Consider the following 20,612-nt stretch of genomic DNA (forward strand, 5'->3'; position numbering starts at 1 on the left):
ATAAGACACTGAAACAAAATTCTCAGATCAAAATGCTTTGCTTTTCATCTTCCCAAAGGGCTTGTCTTAAATGCATCCATGAAAAACTGCAGGTAGCCAAAGTCAGGGAAGGCAGCATTGGCATCATGTACTCTTGCAGGATCTTTTCTGGTCAAAAGCTGAGCTGCAACATTACCTATTGAAAAGGTGGCTTTTCTAGTTCTGAGATGACTCCTCCACCTTTGAAAGGATCTAATACAACATTCACCTGTTCAAAGGTGTGTGTTGAGTTTGTGTGGTGGGGTTTTGGTAGCAGACAGAAAGCTGCAGAGGTGGACCCTGGGAGAAGTTGCTAGAAACTTGGGGGGGGGGGTGGGGGGTGTGTGGTAGCACCATCTATTTAAGAGGGGGAAAACCAGGAGCACCTGTGAGTAATTTAATGTTGGAGCAGGTGTCTGAACTCCTCTGACCATGGCTGAGCCAATCAGTGATGGTGGTAGCACCATCTATTTAAGAGTGGGAAAATCAGCAGCACCTGTGGGGAATGTAATGTTGGAGCAGGTGCCTGAACACCTGGAGGCCATGATTCTGGGGGAAGTCTGCACTGAAGCAGACTCCTGGCAAGACTTGTGGACTTATAGAGAGAGGAGTTGTGCTGGAACAGGTATACTGGTGGGGCTGGAGCGGTTTGTGGAGGACTGACTGCTGTGAAAGAGATGCTATGTTTGAGCAGGGGGAGAGTCTGAGGAGCTCTTCTCCTGAGGAGGCAGGAGCAGCAGAGGCAACTTGTAATGATAACTGACTGCAGCCCCCCATTCCCTGTCCTGTTGTGCTGTTGGAATGGTGCAGGCAGACAAAAGTTTGGAGTAAAGGTAAGTCCGGGGAGGGTGGAAGGAAGGCGTTTTTAAGACTTGGTTGAGCTTCTTATTATCTTCCTTGGATTTGATTGGTAACAAATTAAACAGGATTTTTAGAAGCTCTTAACTTCTCTGGCAGCTGTGCCCTTCACACAGTGTGGGCTCTCGCACTATGGGTAGATTTGCACGTTCCCAGATCCAGCTCTTAAGTGGTGTATTTAGAGCATCTGTTGTAGCATTAAGGAGAGGTTTCTGCCATGCTGTGTTGATGGAGAACATTTTGTGACATCTTGGGATTGAATCCTTCTTCTGAACGCATCCTCTGGCTTTGGATACCTTCCTGCTTGCTTCCTGCAAAATGCATTCATTTGAGAGGCTTTCTTTTTAACTTTTGCAATGTCTTTACTTACCTGTGTCACTCCTGAGAAAGGATGAAGCTGTGATATGCTGGCACATTAGTCTAAAAACTAGGGTAGTGTGGTACTGAGGTGAAAATTAAGTGTATTACTAATGCTTGGCTCAGTGCTGGGGAAGAAGAAGTCTGATGAAAAACAGCAGTTTCTGTTTCTGCAACTGTTTAAAGACTAATGACAAAAAAGACCAACAGAAACTCGGAGTAATTTAGTCTTTACTGCAGCTGAGCTCCTGCTCCTCCCCTTCCTGCTATTTTTAAACAAGTTACTTTTAATATTACCTAGACATTAATGTTTTAGATTGGGTACTATTCATGCTTCATAACTACTTTTCATAACTGTTTCAAGGGGTCCAGGCCCAATTCCACTGAGGTCAATTAGAAGATTCCAAAGAAATCCTTCCTTCCCCTCCTTGCATGAGTATGCAGCTTGTAAGAGGGCTGCCATTGGCCTGTGCTTCTATCTTAAAATATTCCAAAGGAAGATTTTCCTATGGGAAGAACTATCAGTATATAATTTGTGGGTGGTACTTAAGGGGATGATACCCAGGCTAAAAGACTTCTCTAAGTTAGAGCCCAATTTTCAGCCATGCTGAACACAAATCTACCTGAAGTTAAATATAGGTGTTAGTGGTCAATACCTCTGGAAACCAGAACCATATTTTGTAACAAACCTCATTTTGTCTCAGGCTGGTATTGTCCAGAACTAGGTTTAGAGTAGTTTGGAAGTGCATTTCAGTGTGTTCTTTCTGCAGATGTTGCAGCAAAGTGGTATATTATGGTAAAATATGTTCTGTTTTATTTGTATCTTAACTTCATGCTTGTGAGTATCTGACTCTGATAAAATTCCCTTTGAAATGGACTTCAAACTTTATGTAACTAAAGGCATCTTTCTTCACAGTAAGAGTATAGTGGGTCTTTGGTCTGGTATGCTATAAAGAAATGAAGGATGAGTTGTAAAATACTGTGGGAAATGTTGATTGGTTTGTTTGTTCATACTGTGGATGGCTAACTGGATAAATACTACTGCAGCTTGGTGCAGAAACTTGAATTTCTTTTGTGTCACTGCACTTGCAGCATGGTCTAGGAGAAATGCTTTAAATAATAAGGCCTGAAGCCTCCATGCTGTATGTGTGAAGTCCCTGAACCCCAAAGGTCTAGCTGTAATCGTAACTTTGAGAATACTCTTTTAATGCTTATAAATGTGATTTTTATGTGGCATGCTTTAACTGAAGAGTTTCACATCTGTCTGGGGTGTTCTAAGAAATCAGCAATGATTTCTGGTATTTGAAAGCAAGCTTGAAATTATGCTGGAAACACAGTTCTTGCAGAGACTTTTCGGCTGAATTAATTACAGTACAGTCAAGCCGTGGCATGTGGGACAAGGAACATCTGGTGATAGCCTTGGCTGATCTTACAGTAGATTGCATTGGTGAGTGTAAATAGTTTTCTGGACATAATTATGTAGTCATTATGCCCTTTATCAGGTTAGGTACTTGTGATGGGTTTGGCCATCGTGACAAAACAATCCCACACTTAAGGACTCTGGAACTGTTCACTTCCAGTGAGAAATTACTTGCAGACTCATTATGTTTGTCTAAGGCTCCTTGTAATAGGAAATCTCTTTAGGTACCTTAGCAGTGTACATCATTATCTTTGTATATTCCAGCTGAAACTGTTAGAAACACAAGAAGAGATCTGGAAACAAGTCAACAGCAACAAAAAAGAAATCAAACTGTGCTATTTTTTTCCATTCTCTTCTAGTTATATTATCTGTGAATTCATATATGTACTGAGGAAATTTAATGGCTAGATAGCTTCAAGACAATTCTAGCTTTTAAAAAGCAAATGGAAAATCATCACTCTGTGAAGCTGAACCACTCATACAGCAAAGGGAAAAAAAATCCACGTTTGCCAAGTATATAGCTATATTGTCTTTTTTATTGTCATCTGTCCTGTGCATAAGCAAAATGTCACCCCTGCAACCTGGTAGCACTCTCTGTCCACTCTGAAGACTAAAGGATAGGAAAAGATGCAGGGCAAATGAAGACCAAGCTGCTGTAGATGTTGATGTCTTCCAAATGGCAAAATACTTCTGCTGTTTTACATTTGTAAATGTACGGCTCACAGACTGAAAACTGAAAACAGAGAGAGTAATCATGCACATCAACACATTAAATCCATTGAATTTTCTAATGAAATCAGAAGTCCTGACACTTGCTGGAGAAATATTTTCAGTTGATGCAGCCTTTTGAACAATAAAGGCCACCATCATGCCGCTCTTCTTTTCTGCATCTGCACCCTTGTGTCCGCTTCTCTTGAAGCATGAAACCATCCTGACTTGGGCAGATTCCAGCTGCAGCATTGATGGGCACTTTATGAAGGAGGGATTCTGTGGATTGGGTTCATTTGGGATGTATCTCTGGTCTCTCTGCTTCCTTGTGTGTGGCAGGTTTACAACACAGTGAAATTATTCCATAGCAATGGGGCCCCAGCTTTGGCCTTCCCATGACAGCTTCCTCCCAGTGCTCTGCTGCCCAAGTCAGTGCAGAATTGATTTGCTACGTGTGTGGTTTTACAGCTTACCTGCTGCACTTCTTTCTTTCCTGGCACAAACCCCAGCTGCTGAGGGTCTGCAGAGGCACCAATTTGGATGGAATAGGTTCTAAAAGAATCTAACAAATATTACTACCTGTTTGTGAAAGGTAGAGCACATAGAACATTCTTTGTGCTTTCTAGAGGCAATTGGAAGGGGAGAGGTCTTGGCTTTGTATAGAAAGTCTCTACAAATATTTTCTCTTCTGCCAAAGAATTTTTTTCTTTCCTTAGATCTTCAAGTCTTAAACTTCTGTATGCCTAGATTTATGATGCCCTGCTACTGTATGTATTGTGAGAGTATTGTTTAGTTGCAGGTAGCTACAGAGTTTTAACAATGACTGCAATCACTGATGCACTGTTCAGATATGACAAAACTCTATAAAATCCTTTTGCCCTTCATGTTGTTCACAAATACAACAAACTTGTTCTGCATTAGATTTTAGAGATACCCAGGGCATATACATTTTAAATTAGGTAGCTAGTCCAGGAGAAAACTGTTTGTTCCTGCTTATCAGGTGTTTATTAAGCATTTCCTGAACTTCTAAAGGAATGATTTTAATCTGCTTAATCAATATGGGCCTGATTCCTTTGTTTTCACTGGTGTGATTTTGACTTCCACAGAACTACAGCTGCATCACGTCTATGTAAACAACAAATCCAGCACTTCTGTGGATCACTGTATGTAGCCTAGAGATACGAGAGAGCCTTGACTTAAAAGTCTCGTGCCAGTTACATTAAATCTTGGTGCAAACCTGAAAGTTAACATTTTAAGAAATGTGTATTATAAATAGTTTCTGAAGAACATTTTTTCCTGTTTAAGCTGTTGGTATTCAAGACTGGATGTGATTTGTGAGATTCAGCACAAAGATTCAACAAAAAATGCCCAAATACGGTGATAATTTCTCCCCTGGGGATTTTATGTGTTTATGTATATGCAGCCTGTTTTCTTCAGCTGTATTTGACAAGCTATTGCACAGTACAATGAGATCCTAATTTTTACAGCCAATCAAAGCTGTGCCTTCCATGTAATCAGCTGTTTGCTGTGTAGCAAAACAAACCAATGCCCTATGAAAAATTAAGTTGTATTTCTTTTTTAATGTAGTACTCAGAATATTAGGTATATGAATCACATAAACCAGCACCTAATTAGATTATCTGCCAATCAATGATGGTGGTAGCACCAGCTATTTAAGGGGGGAAAAATCAGCAGCACCTGTGGGGTGCCTTAGAATGTGAAAAAATGGGGTCTATCATAATTTCTTTCTTTCTTTGCCAGTTAAGGACATGTACACCTAGGGACCAGTTTTACTGTATCCACCACTGGTTGGTAACACCATGTCCTGAACAGGAAGATGTATTTCGCTGTGCTACTGACAAGGACTAGTACACTGTTTTAGAGTAATTTGGTATGATGCATTGCATGTCTACATGCATAATGTCTACAATATCTAGGTATTCTTTACATCCCCCTCAGCTATTGGACTTGGTATTTTACAGTGAGAGAGTGTTCCACAATTTAATTACACGTTTAGTACAAAACATTTCCATTTAACAGTTCCAAACTGTCTCTTCCTTTTGAGTATAACCATTTTGGCTCAGCTCCCACCCCTAGCAATGGGAGTGTCAGATACAGTCCCTAAGTGTTTGAAAATGCTATTCTTTAGTCTCCATTTATCAAATGTGTCTTCCACCCTTTATTATGCACTCACCATTTTCATTCCTGTTATGGCCTCTACCATTGTTTCTCAGGGAGAACAGCATAACCCACGGTGGCTGTGTTTTTACTCTGAAGTCTCCTTGCATTCCCAGTGTGGCTTACAAATCCCAGCAGCCTTGCTCACAGCCTAATTCTAATTTTGTCCCTTCTAGATGAGTTAACAAGGCCAGATTGTGAACCTTTATTCCTGATAACTGTTCATAAGTGGTACTTTGCTGCAGAAGACTGGCTTGAAAGTATTTCTTCATCTTGGGGAGGTGGAAATTGTGTAGCTAACAGGAAAGATGCCACTCGGTATGAGGGTACAACTGACTTCTGTTTTGTGAGCTTTGGAGATGGTAGAAGGAAGGGTTTGCCTTTTATGGGCCCCCTCCAATGCCTCCCTCATGAGAGTTCTGGGTGTAAAAAGGTCAAAAGATCATCTTCCTGTGCTGACAGGAAAGGAATATCCTTGAGAATCTGTAATATTTATCCTCATGCAAGAGTCAGTGCAGAGAGAGAAAACCACCTTGATTTCTGTGAAACACAACCAGTCTGTTCTGACTGTAGGGCAGAGAGCTGGGAGGATGTCCTTTTGCATCCAGAGTATACTGCAATTCCTTCATCTTCTTGGCTTATGGAGTGATTAAGGGATCAGAAGCACAAGTAGTGCTCTTCTCTTTCCAGTTGCAGGAAATTATGAAGGAGAAAACAGGAAGACCCATCAGATCAATACCTGGCTCTGCTCCTGTTGTCACCGGCAGAATGTGAGATGTTTTTTGCTGGTGGGTCGGTTTAAATGACACCAGACCTGCTGGCAAGAGATGGGGTACACCTGTCTTAAAGTGGGGAAAGGATCAGGAGTTGGCAGGGCTCTCTGAAAGAGGTTTAAACTGGATTTGAAGGAGGAAAGGGATAAAAGCAGCTTTGCTAGAGATAAGCCTCGGGGTGGCATGCCAATATTTGAGGGACGGTGTGCTGGAAAGGTCCTTTGGTCTGCTGTCTCAGTGGAGGATGGAGATCCATGCAGCAGCAAAGACACAAGGGTTGTTGATGGATTAGAAAGCACAGAAGCATTTGAGCGTGCTCACATAGGAATGAGGGCTTCTCCCCCTTGAAAGGTGTCAGGATCAATAGCCCAGCTGAAGTGCATCTACACCAATACCTGCAGCACAGGCAACAAACAGGAAGAGCTGGAAGCTGCTAGGCGTCAGGAAAACTATGGCATAGTTGTCATCATGGAAACATGATGGGATGAGTTTCATAACTGCAGAGCTCCTTTGGATGGCTATAAACTCTTCAGAGGTATGAGCAAGAAAGATGAGGTGGTGAGGTAGCCCTGTACATTAGGGAGTGTTTTCATTTCCTAGAGATTAATGGTGGTGATGACAGAATCAAGTTTATGGGTAAGAATCAAGGAGAAGGCCAGTGAGGCAGAGATCAATATGACAGTGGGGAAGAGTGTCTGGAAAGCTGGTGAGGCTGCACCTCGAATACTGTGTTAGGTTTTGAGCCCCTCACTACAAGAAGGCTGTTAAGGTGCTGGAGTACATCTGTAGAAAAGCAACAAATCTGAGGGAACTGGAATCATGTGGTCTGGAGTAAAGAAGTTTCAGGGGAGACTTTCTTGCTCTCCTACAACTACCTGAAAGGAGATTAGAGCAAACTGGGAATCAGTCTCTTACTCCAAGAAACAAGAGGAAATGGCCTCATGTTTTGCCAGGGGAGGTTTAGGTTGGATTTTAGGAGAAGTTTCTTCCCAAAAGGGGTTCTGAAGCCCTGGAAGAGGCTGCAGAGGGAAGTGGTGGAGTCACTGTCTCTGGAGGTATTTAACAGACATGTAGAAGTGGTGCTGAGAGATGTGGTTTAGTGGTGTGCTCAGTAGTGCCAGGACTCTGTTACCTTAAAACTCTTCTCCAACCTAAATGATTCTAAGATTGTGTGAAAAAGAACTGCCTTGGCAAATCAGGAGACTGAGGCAATAGTATGCTGTTGCTAGCTGATAACTAGACAGTCTGTGCCAATTTCTACCTTCTGATGAGTGATGTAACCGGTCTAGATTTGTTAGCTCATGGCAATCCTTATCTGGACAGTATGCAGCAAGAGACAAGGATGGTGAGACAGCAGGAGTGATACAGTTAGTATTAATCAACCCAATACATCAGGAGTACGTGCCTTATGAGGTTTGTTTGACAAATCCTGTCTGCTCTTGCCAGCATTGAGATGTAAACAATTTGAAGTATCCCACTGCATGTGAGCTGAAGCAATCACTCCATTTCAGATGCTAAAAAGGAAACTAATTAGAGGAGAGGAAGGAAAACAGCAAAGCAAAGTGGAGTGAGATGAAGTGTCATTTTTTGAAGAGCCATGTCTTCCCAGTGCAAGTACCTGACTGCTTCCAAGCTTTAAGAATATAAGGTTCTCTCTAATGTAGTAATGCCACCTGTTGGGCTGTGTCACTCTGACTTCACCATTAGCAGTAGACATTCAGCCCAGAAGGTGCTATTTACCTTCTGCAAAATAGCATTATTCCAGTTACTGCATTTGCTGGTGCAGCACGACAAAGTCAAAGCACAACTCAACTTAGCAAATATTATTGAGTCAAATTGAAGTGATTCCAAAGGTTGTGGACTTGCTGTAGCCAGTGGCAGGTCTAATGCCCACACAGCTTGGCTTCAATATTTCTTTGTTGTCATTGTTTGATCCAAAGGACTAATTTCAACTCTGACATCAGATAACTGGAGGGGTTTGCTTCCGGCACGCTAACATCAGAGGGGCTTCGTAAATAGAGTCTGGCAGGCAATGAAACCATTTGGGTGCTAGGTAGACTTCCCCTCTCATGCTGAGTCTGCTCTTTCTGACATCTGAGCGTGCCTTTCATGAGTCTCATTTTTGTAGTAGGTCAAGAGATCTAAGCCTTAAATGAAGCAGGCTGTACCAGACACAGATTTTCCTCACCAGTGGGATCATGACCTTGCAGTGTATATTGAATTTAAGTTGAATACTGCAATGGATGGGACTTGTAATAACAATTGCTAGATGTTTTGTGGATGAGTAATAAAGAGGAGATCAGAGTACAGGACTTCAGGAATCCACAGTGCCAAGGAATTTCAAACACTACGGAATTTATGCTTTCTTTTGGCTTTGTTTTTGTGGTTTGGAAAGCTTTGAATAAAATTCAGGCCTTGTCCATTATTTAATTCCTTTGCTACATTTTTTGGCACTTTCATAGCAGCTTACTAGGGAGTGTGCATAAAATGGTACCGCTGTTAGATATCTGTTTGTGCAGCTAGGAACACAGTGGTGTTCCTCCTGTCCTAATGTATCACTTAAATGGAGATAAAATAGTGATTACACTTACTCCTTAGGACCATCGACTTGGATTTACTTTCAGATCTTGCTACATGTGTAACCATTTGGGCAGACTCATTGAAGTTGTCAGAGCATACTTGCTCTGTACTTGCTCAGTACTTGCTGCTACCTTACTCTGACTTGAAGTGGAGTTTTATTTTACACTTTTGTCATTACCCTGCTCATCTCTCACCAGCAGTAAATATGAGCAGTTTGAAGCCTGGCAGAGAGCATTAACTGCAGCCTGGCATTTGTCTGCCTTGGGGTTACCCATGTGGAGCTTTCTTCTCTTCTAGAAGTCTGAAGGTGGAGCAGGCAGATTCATTGCGTGTAAGGGTTTGTGGGGATGTGTCTGTTGCTTTCACCTTTCCCACAGAAGTGACAAACTGTCTGAGACTGTCAGGGCTGGCTTGAACAGCAGGAGCAGTACACCAGCTGCTAAATTTCCTTCCAAAAGAGAGATGGTGTGATGGAGCTTTGGAGAAACATGCCATGTGGTGCAAGGCCTCAGTGACACCATTCCTATTTTGGGAACCACAGTGTACTGATTTCAGAGTAGAATAGCATTAACCAGGTTGGAAGAGACCTTTGAGATCATCAAGTCCAACCTATCATCCAACACCATCTAATCAACTAAACCCTGGCACCAAGCACCCCACCCAGGCTCTTCCTAAACACCTCCTGTGACGGTGGCTCCACCGCCTCCCTGGGCAGCCCATTCCAATGGCCAATAGATTTTCCCACCTTCTTTAATGCTCCCCTTCCATGGTACTCTCAGGAAAGTCATGGTGAGGTTGATGACTGAAGTGGCCTTCCAAGGGTTGGCAAAGTTAAGAATCTCAATTATGAAATCTTATTTGAAGTACTAATGACAACAAAGCCATCAAAAATGGCACAGGAGAAATGAAATAAAACAATTGTTTGGAAATAAAGGTTCTTCAGACATCAAAGTTGATATGCTCATAGAAACTTTTCCTGTCATGCTGATTAAGTCCTGCTAAAAACCTAAACCAGAATCAGCTCTTTTTACTGTCTAGAGAGGTGAGGCCACACATCCAAATACTGTGCTCTGTTGTGGGTGCCCGACTACAAGGCCATTGAATTGCTGGAGTGTGTCCAGAGAAGGGAAACGAAGGTGGTGAGGGGTCCAGATCACAAGTCTTGTGAGGAATGGCTGAGGGAACTGGAATTGTTTAGTCTGGACAAGAGGAGGCTGAGGGGGGACCTCGTTGCTCTCTACAACCACTCTTTCTCTCTAGTATCAGGTGATATGATGAGATGAAATGCCCTGAAACTGTGCCAGGGGACATTTAGATTGGATATTAGGAAAACTTTCTGTATGGAAAAAGTGGTCAGGCATTGGAACAGGTTAGGTGGTGGAGTCCCTGTCCCTGGAGGTGCTCAAGAAATGTGTGGACATGGCACTTCAGGATGTGATTTAGTGGCCATGGTGGTGTTACGTCGATGGCTGGACTTGATGATCTTTTCCAACCAAAACCATTCTATGATTGCTGTGTTCTGCAGCATATTTCATGTCAACAATCACACCAATTGGAAACTTGATGTCAATTATTATTACTTACTACACTAATGTATTGCACAATTAGTACATGTAATTCTTGAATAGTAACAAGAAGCCCAAGAAAGTTTGTAACTAGCTTAGAAATGGCATGAAATCAGGAAGGAGGACACAAAGACCAGCAAGGAAGAGGGGAAAGGTCTGAAGGTTTCAGTGTGAACTTGAAGTAACCATGAGCTTTAAAATGCTTTCAGAAATTGTCTGCGCTCAGAACAGACATCCTGGGAGTGCATCACGCAGTACTCTATGTCACTTATCCTTCCTCACCCTCTGTCCATATACCTTTTCAGCTCTTGAAAAATGCCCATATAAATGTGCTGTGAATTGTGTGTGCCACAGAAATGTTCCTTTTCTTTTTATCAGGACATTGTGATTTATAACGACCAGCTCCTCTGTATTGTGTCAGTTATACCAGAAGGGTGGCATTACTCTTTGGTTTGAAGCGTAGGACAGGTACTGGCAATACCAAGTACATTTTGCTTGGCAAATGTGGCTGAAGAATGGCTGTGTCCTCCTCTGGGACATAGCAGCAAGGGTGAAGTGAGAACCTAGGAAGCTCTTCTTTCAGTTTTGCATCATTCCCGTCAGAAACAGGTTGTAGACTTCTTGTGCTAAAACTGCAGCCTGTACCAGGGAAAGGTTTGGAAGCGGCAGAAGGTAATTTATTCTGGCAGCTTTCTGGGAGCCATCCTGTGGATATGCAAAGGCACTCCTGGGAAAGCCTCTTCTGCTGGTCCTCATGCTCTGGAAGGAGGAAGTAGAGACCTACCTAAGTGCCTCTGTTCCCTTCCTTAAGAGACCTGTGTTACTGGCAGTGCAAGCCATTTATACTTCTCCAGAGTGAAGCAATGATGAGTTTGCACATGTAGTGCATTAAAAGTGAGGTTTCTTGCATTTGGATGCCAAGGGAAAGGTTGCTGCAAGCCAGTTGTACTGGTGGAGTTTCTGAGCAGCTGCTTGCTACCCCAGAAACACAGACTGAGAGGTGAGGAACTCTGCAATCTGGAAGCAGCTTTGCACAGCTACTGGCTGAAACCAAAGACAAGGAACAGAATTCTGCTTTCAAGATTCTAATCTTCTTTTTCAACAGCTAAGTCTGTTGCTGTCATGTTTTGATGATAATGACATCAGAGGGCAATCAGTAACTTGGTCAGAAAAGGGACAGAAATGTTGAGAAGAGCCAGTTCTGATGAATGCTGTGTGGAAGATAGGAGAGGTCTTAGGCCATTAGTGATGACTGATGCTATAGGAGAAGCATCTCAATGATGTGTTAAAGGAATACATTAGGGTACAATATGAAGCCCCTCTAGACCAGAGAAATTTATCACCCAATTTCTTTCAAAGGTCTCCTTTGTACCTAGCCAGGAAGACTTGATGGGAATCCCTGTCAAGTCTCCACTTGATAAACAGTGCTTAAATGTTGCTGGATGGTTTCATCTGCAGACATTATCAGACTGGGAGTGGCAACGTTTTGGCTGTTAGTGAAAAGGAAAGCTTGTTACTAATATTAGGCTCCTTTTAGTTGGGAGAATAGGTTGTTTTGAGCTGGCTGACTTTAGAAGAGTATTTCAGAGGTATTTAGAGAAGCACAAGGCAAGGTCATGATCAATCTCAAGGCAATTATTTCATGATTTAAGCCAGCAGGAGAGCCTAATGTGCAACCCATTTTACTTTGTGTGCTTGAATAAAAATGAACCATTGAGAAGCACAGGCTGGAGTTTCTGATGGCTCCTGTAAATAAATCATCTCAGCTGTCAGTGGCACCCAGAGCCTTGCAAAGGAGAAGATCAGTTTTCTTTTGCACTGAAGGTTAAAATAAAGTCCTGGAGATGCTGAGTGGAAGCTTTCCTGAAGCATTTCTATGGACTGCCATGGCTCTGCCATCATCCGTTCTGCCTTGCGAGGTGGATTCAGAGCTAGGAGACAGGGAATATTTATTCTGTATGGATTTGACTTCCTAGTTGGTCAGAGAAAGGTGGACTTTGCCCAGCCAGCACACTTGAGGCAGCCAGTGGGGCATCTTTGCTTGCTTAATGCACAGGGCCTTGGTGCTCGGGAAACGTTGTGGAAGGTATCTGTGCCCAGCTCCTGCAGTCAGCACAGAATTCAGAGGCTGTGCAATGGTTTTCAGATTCCTGTCATAAGGTGTAACAGTTATTTTGTGTCTGTCTTCCTGTTCACATCAGAAGCTCTCCTCTTCTTGATTCCTTCTCTGTTTTTAGCAGTTAGCTTAGTTCCATCCTAACATCACACTGCCAGGGACAGTCATTGCCCTTCCTCACAGGCTTGGATTTCTCTGTTTTCTTGTAAGCTGGTGTGTTCCATTCAGTATCTTGGACATCCCAGATACCAATGGATTAAGGTAGAATGTCCAAGGATTGTAAAGGTTTTGCTTCTTGTGGTGCACTTGAACTAAAGGTGTTATTTAGCTGATAAGTTTCACTTGATCTGCCTGTTTCACCCTGCATTAGATTATATTGCCTTAAGAGCACTGGCTTTCATGAAATCAGAAGAAGCTGGTGTCTTATTTGTGGTACATTGCATAACTTGAGGAGCTGAGTCTATTTAAGAGATTGATGCAGCACATAAAGCTGTATCTGGTGCACATAATAACATCTGATAGGACATGAGGTACAAGTTTGGTATATAAGCTCTGAGCCATTTACATTTCCCCAAGAAAGAAGCACAGGAAAATCCTGGTTTTTAGCCCCTGCCTGATGTTTTACCATCACTCTGTCTTCAGCTCATTTTGCATGCCTTACACAATGATATCATTGGAGCAATCAAATAGTATCTTCTAAATGAATAGTATCTTAAGGGGGCCTACAAGAAAGCTGGTGAGGGACTTTTTAGGGTGTCAGGTAGTGATAGGACTAGGAGGAATGGGAGAAAAATAGGAATGGGTAGATTCAGATTGATTGTTAGGAAGAAGTTTTTCACCATGAGGGTGGTGAGACACTGGGACAGGTTGCCCAGGGAGGTGGTAGAAGCCTCATCCCTAGAGGCTTTTAAGATGGATGTGGCTCTGGGCAACCTGATCTAGTGTGAGGTGTCCCTGCCCATGGTGGGGGGTTTGGAACTGGATGATCCTTGAGGTCCCTTCCAAGCCTAACAATTCTATGGTTCTATGACATACTAAATCTGAAGGACACTAAGGGTTTGTATCTTCCATTATAGCTTCCTTAATAGTTTTGTATTTTCTTCTTTTGAACCAAACATCACCTTTAAAAACCCACGTTGTAGATGGCTTAGGGACTTGGTGAAGACATTGGGGCATAACTTGAGCAAAAGCAGATTTTCTGTCTGGTCATTCCATCACTACAGAGCTGAAAGAGAGAAGTTTGGACTAGGAATCAGTAGAAAAATGATCCAGATGTTTCACAGAACAAAAGCAATATACCAAAGCTGATCCTGTCCCACTAGAGAGATTTCTTTCAGCAGGTGCTAAGAGCCTCCATTTTATTTGTCAAAAACCAGTTTGAAAACCATATGTTGATTGCTGCAATGACTGCTCAGAATGCCTTTAACCTGATTTTATGTGGGGGTTATGTGCCCTCAAGAATTCTATTACAAATACAACACCTCTGTATACCAAGTCATAGTACAGGAGTGCATTGCTGCCTGTCTTGCAGCTTGCAGAGGTAGATAACTTGAAAAGTTTCCAGTGCAGGCCAGATTATGTTTGAATCCTCCTTCAGCAGCAGTGCAACTCATGCATGACTTTAACCTACCATTCACTGCTGGTGTCCCATGGCTTCCTAAAGAACTAATAACAAGGTCTTAGAATTGTTAGGGTTGGAAGGGACCTCAAGGATCATCTAGTTCCAACCTCCCTGCCATGGGCAGGGGCACCTCCCACTAGATCAGGTTGCTCTCAGCCACATCCAAACCTGGCCTTGACTTGACAGGTTTGGGTGACAAGAGGTTGTATAGAGAAGGCTTTGTTTAGAGTAAGCTTTTTTAATTGTTTTTATTTTTTCTGTCCATGTCAAATCAAATCTTCTGTGAATAGCAAGAAGTTTGATCTAGGAGCTGTTTTGCTCTTTTATTTATGAAATGCTTGCTTCAGGGGTGTTTGAGAGGGCAGCTGTGAGACTGACAATCATGTATACATGTTGTTCAATGTTGATTTAAGATCTTTGCCTGATTGCAGAAGTGATATGGCTACTTTCCCCTTTCATTAACAGCTGTCTTGTTTTTTCCTTCCACATCTAGCCTAGGTAATATCACATCTGTAGAAGTCAGTATAATAATGACATTATGTATGTATATTATTATTTAACCATTGCTCTCCAGGGCATAGTTAGGTCAGTCCTATTTTATTGAGAGTTTCTGTAGGCTGTTACAATCTGTTCTGTGGAGAAAACCCTGCAAATCAGCATTTTCTTGGTATTTCCAGTAGCAATGCTGTTGTATGGGGACAGTAGTGACAGCATCTCTAAATAACAAGATCCTATAGGTATTGCAGGAAATAACACAGGAAGAAAATGCAGCTAAAACACTGAATAAGTGAATGCTCTCTATAGCAGTTATTATTGCAGAGTTTTTCAAGTCATCTAGCATGAGAGTCACCGATGAATTTATGCCTGCAAATGCAAACAATATGAACCTGCACTGGTGTCCTCTGGGAACCTGTCACATGCATATTGTGTGCTGCCTTGAATTATTTTGTATATGTATGAAGTAGGCAGCAAATTGTGCTTAAGGATAAATGATTGCTGGTTTGGATGTTGTTTGGGTTTGTTTTTCCCTGAGAACTGCCCCAAAAGAAGGATGAAATTGGAAGTTGTATGCAATCATGTCTCACCACTACACAATGATCTAAAGCTTGAAATGCATAAATCTTCTTTTGGATGCTATTTAGTCAGAATGACCTCCCTAAGTATTCCTGCTAGCAAAATGCCCTTATAAATCAAATACAATTTATACTGACATTGATGTGGTGAACAGCATTTTATAGATCTCTTCTCAAATACTTTTCACTCACCGTTTTCTCAGAGGCCCCAAACACAAAGAGAAGGTGACACAAGGAATCCTGGCACTGTTTGCCCCCATTTCATACCACTGTCCAGACTCTCTTAAGACATTTGTGTGCTGAACACCATGCTCAGGTTAGTTTAATTGCAGCAATCATTTGTGCTGACCTGTACCAGGTAAAATCCTTTCCAGGCCATGATGTCATCTGTTAAGGCAGGTCATGTAACCTAGAATATGAATATCAGGTTATTTTTCCCTCAATTTTCTGTCTCCCGTGTTAACTTAATGATTTTGTTGCTTTAATGCATTGCAAATGTAGAGATCTCTTTTTTCCCCAAAATAGATTGAAACTATCCAAACACAATTGTCTTTAGCCACTGACTATCACAAGCTGTTTCATTATCACTTGTACAAGTGTAGCCAAACAGCAGCTAAGAAGTTAAATATTATGGGTAAATTGTGAGGAAAGGATGAAGATAAAATCTTGATGAAGTTCCCTGGGAGAGCAGTGTGAGGGTTTCTGGAGATCAGATTTTCCTCTTGCATTTATAATATTTATTTAGTGGGTTGACCACTTCACATCAGACATGAGGCAATTTGGGAGGTGGTGAAGTCACCATCATTGGAGGTGTTTAGGAGGAGGAGACTGGATGGGGTGCTTGGTTGTATGGTTTAGTTGATTAGGTGGTGTTGGATGGTAGGTTGGACATGATGATCTTAAAGGTCTCTTCCAACCTGCTTTATTCTGTTCTATGTGCTTTGTTTTCAGCAAGTTCAGACAACACAGCTGAGAATCTGTCCCTCTCAAATGCTTAGAATTAAGTATTTAATTCCCTAAGGTGCTCTAACAGTAGTTACAGAAGGAGCATTGCTAATGAACAAATCCATGTTTATGTGTATTGGAGTTACACTGTTCTTGTTGTTGTTGTTGTTTTATACATGAATGAAGTACTAGATAAAGGCTTTAAATTATGAGTCCTAACTGTAGACTGTGAGGTCCACAAAGAATCTGTGAAGAAGACTTTCATGTTAGATTTTAACCACAGTTACACAAAAGTGAGAAAAGCAATTGATAAATTGTCAGGAATAGTATCACAGTATCAGTCAGGGTTGGAAGGGACCACAAGGATCAGCTAGTTCCAACCCCCCTGCCATGGGCAGGGACACCCCACACTAGATCAGCCTGCCCTGAGCCTCATCCAGCCTGTTCTTAAACACCTTCAGGGATGGGGCCTCGACCACCTCCCTGGACAACCCATTCCAGGGCTTCACCACTCTCATGGGGAAGAACTTCCTCCTCACCTCCAGCCTGAATCTCCCCACCTCCAGCTTCATTCCATTCCCCCTAGTCCTATCACTACCTGAGATCCTCAGAAGTCCTTCCCCAGCCTTCCTGTAGGCCCTCTTCAGATACTGGAAGGCGACAATTAGGTCACCTCGGAGCCTTCTCTTCTCCAGCCTGAACAGCCCCAACTCCCTCAGTCTGTCCTCACAGGAGAGGTGCTCCAGCCCTCTGATCATCCTTGTGGCCCTTCTCTGGACGCGTTCCAGCACCTCCACATCCCTCTTGTAATAGGGGCTCCAGAACTGGAGGCAGTACTCCAGGTGGGGTCTCCCCAGAACTGAGCAGAGGGGGAGGATCACCTCCCTTGCTCTGCTGGCCACACTTCTGATGCAGCCCAGGATCTGATTGGCTTTGTGGGCTGCAAGTGCACACTGAGAGCTCATGTTGAGCTTTTTGTCCACCAGCACCCCCAAGTCTCTCTCCTCAGGGCTGCTTTCCAGCCAGTCCCTGCCCAGCCTGGATTTGTGCCTGGGATTGCCTCGACCCAGCTGCAGGACCCTGCACTTGGTCTTGTTGAACCTCCTGAGGTTGGCTTGTGCCCACCTCTCCAGCCTGTCAAGGTCCCTCTGGATGGCCTCCCTTCCCTCCAGCGTGTCTGCTGCACCACACAGCTTGGTGTCATCAGCAAACCTGCTGAGGGTGCACTCAATGCCACTGTCCATGGCACCCACAAAGATGTTGAACAAGCCTGGTCCCAGGACTGATCCCTGAGGAACTCCACTTGTCCCTGGCCTCCACTGGGACATGGACCCATTGACAGCCACTCTTTGGGTGCAGCCATCAAGCCAGTTCCTTATCCATCTAGTGGTCACCCCTCACACCCATGTGTCACCAGTTTGGAGACCAGGATGTGGTGCGGGACAGTGTCCAAGGCTTTGCTCAGCTCCAGGTAAATGACATCAGTTGCTCTCCCCTCAGCTATTAATTTTGTCACCTGCTCATAGAAGGCCACCAGGTTGGTCAGGCAGGATTTGCCCTTGGCAAAGCCATGCTGACTGTTCCAAATCACCTCTTCACTATTCTTTTGAGCGAGTAGTGACTCCAGGAGGATCTGCTCCATGATCTTTCCAGGCACAGAGGTGAGACTGACTGGCCTGGAGTTCCCTGGTTCCTCCTTCTTACCCTGTTTGAAAATGGGAGCAATGTTTCCCCTTTTCCAGTCTGTGGGGACTGCCCCAGACTGCCATGACTTTTGAAATAGAATAGAGAGGGGTTTAGCAACCTCCTCTGCCAGTTCTCTCAGCACCCGTGGGTGTATCCCGTCGGGTCCCATGGACTTGAACACTTTCAGGTTCTTCAGGTGATCACCAACCTGCTCTTCACTTACCATGGGCAGTTCTTCCTTCCCGTCCCTGGCATTGTCTTCCATAACATCAGGAGTGTGGCTGGAGGCCCTTGCAGTGAAGACTGAGGTAAAGAAGTTATTAAGTACCTCAGCCTTTTCCTCATCACTTGTGGCCATGTCACCAGTTTCCTTTCTGAGGGGGCCCACACCTTCCCTAGGCTTCTTCTTCCCATTCATATCCCTGTAGAAGTTCTTAGTGTTCCCTTTAATCTCCCTGGCTAGATTCAATTCAAACTCTGCTTTGGCTTTCCTAACCAGGACTCTTGCTGCTGGGGCAGCTTCCTTATCTTCTCCCTGTTCTAGCTGTCCTTCTCTCCACTGCCTGTAGAGTTTCCTTTTAAGTAATAGTGTGTCCAGTAGCTCCTTGCCCATCCAGGCAGGCCTCCTAGCGTTCTTACCTGCTTTTCTCTTTGTTGGTATATAGAGCTCCTGGACACAGAGGAGGTGGTCCTTGAATACTGACCAGCTGTCCTGGGTCCCTCTTCCCTCCAGGGCTTTGTCCCAGGACACTTTGGCTAGCAGATCCCTGAAGCCATCAAAGTCTGCACGCCTAAAGCCTAGGGTCTAAGCTTGGAATACTTCCTCCTGATTGCCCTGAGGAGATTCAATTCAACTGCTTCATGGTCACTGCAGCCAAGGCTGTCTCTGAGCCTCACATTGCTTACCAGCCCTTCCCTGTTGGTGAGAACAAGGTCCAGCACAGCACCATTTCTTGTTGGTTCCTCTACCATTTGGAGGAGGAAGTTGTCTTCTATGCAGTCCAGGAACATCCTGGATTGCTGGTGCCTTGCTGTGCTGTCCCTCCAGCAGATGTCCGGGTGGTTGAAATCACCCATGAGGACCAGGGCTTGTGACCTGGAAGCCGCTTCTATTTGCCTGTGGAGGGCCTCATCTGCTTGGATCTGCTGGTCAGGTAAATCTATACTCCAAAGGAAAGCATTTTGCTATCTTAAGTTATATCTTTCAATAGCTCATGAAACTTGTGTCACATAGAAACCTTTCTTTAATGATTCAGGTACATAGTTTCTATACCTCAGCTGAGTATTTAGCTTGGATTGCTGATTGGTAGCCTCTTTCCTTCCAGCTTTTGATTGTATGTTTTGCTCTTTTTAGAAGTTAAGTGCTTAGGTAAGGATTATAGGTAGGGTTTTATATTCCTAAAACAGAGCAAATGGAGCAGAGTTCAATGTCATGGTATTGCCAACTGCTGGCCTTTGACATTTCCATGGCTTTTCTGTCCATGGAAATTGATCTTTCTTTGCATTACTTTAATAAATGCAGATAGCACATCCCTCTCAAGACTCAGCCAAACTAAACAGTAACTAATGGCATCCTTTAAACCAGTTTTGCATGTCTTAGATTTCAATACAAGTGTAACTTCTTGATCTGCAGCATGCCAAAACATACTGAGTGACATCCTAATAATCTGAAACTATTTTCCCCTTCATTCAGATGAGTCCAAACACTTTATAGCTATATGTGTGTGTGTGCTTATGCACAAATAAATGTGTGTATAGGCCACTTAGGTCTTCAAAGCTAGGCCATACTGGATGCAGGCTGCATCAGTGTCAGAAACTATACTAGTAATACAGTAGCAGCAGGCCTTGGGCAGCATTGCTACCACATTTATGTTCAGGCACAGCTGTTACTATCACATCTCAGTAGAGAGAGAAGTCTTGTACTTTGTTCTCCCAACTCTACCTGCCTTTCTAAACCTGCACAATCCTTTCTGGTGCTGAAGGCAAATCTTGTTGCCCAACCCACAAGCCAGTACTGTTCTTTCCCCAGCAACAGTTTGGATGAATAGATGTTCCTCTGAGGTCCCTGGACGGAAGAAGTGAGGAGAAATGTTGAAGCATAAGGGAAGGCAGGAGAGTGAGAGACAACAGGAAAGTTAGGGAAAGGGATCTCAGCCTTGGGGACAGGCCAGAACAAAAATGATGTTGTGTATGAACTGATTTCACAGATCACTGCTGTGAGAGAGAGGTAAGGAAAAACTTCATGTGCTCCAACCACAGCTTTGTGCCATTTCTGCACAAGTGAAGATGGGTTACCATCAGGTGGAGGCTTGATGGCCAAAGGTGGGATTGGAGCAAATTGGATGGAAATTATCAGCTCCCACCCAGCCCTGCCCCCTCCAAATCCACCCCCCCCCCCAAAAAAAAAAAAAAAACCAAAAAGGTGACCAGACCACAGGAATGAAGCCTGTCCAGAAAGTGACAGTATCAAAATGTAGTCATTTATTGTCTTAAGAAGCAATCAGAAGAGCCAGAGTAGACAAGTAGACAGAGATCAGGTCAAGAAAGCTAAAGCCCAGCTCGATTTAAATCTGGGTATGAACATCAATGGCAACAAGAAAAGCATGTCGATGATAAAAGGAAGACTAGGGAAGATGTGAGCCCACTCCAGAAGGAAAGAGGGGACCTGTTCCCCTGGGGTAAGGAGAATGCTGAGGTACTCAACAACTCTTGCT

The 20,612-nt window shown here is 43.4% G+C and overlaps 1 protein-coding gene across 1 annotated transcript in view; it reads left to right on the forward strand.

Moving 5' to 3' along the window:
• Nucleotides 1–668: 668 nt before the first annotated feature.
• LOC137458013 (spermatogenesis-associated protein 16-like) overlaps nucleotides 669–20,612 on the forward strand; it is a 32,077-nt gene continuing 12,133 nt past the window's right edge. The window contains exon 1 of the mRNA XM_068169712.1: nucleotides 669–851. Within this exon, the coding sequence (XP_068025813.1) occupies nucleotides 771–851 (81 nt within the window). The 5' untranslated portion in view covers nucleotides 669–770. The remainder of the gene's footprint in view (nucleotides 852–20,612) is intronic.

Source organism: Melanerpes formicivorus, unplaced genomic scaffold (genome assembly GCF_026170545.1).
Source record: "Melanerpes formicivorus ecotype bairdi unplaced genomic scaffold, bMelFor1.0.p_v2 SCAF_216, whole genome shotgun sequence".
NCBI classification, from domain to species: domain Eukaryota; kingdom Metazoa; phylum Chordata; class Aves; order Piciformes; family Picidae; genus Melanerpes; species Melanerpes formicivorus.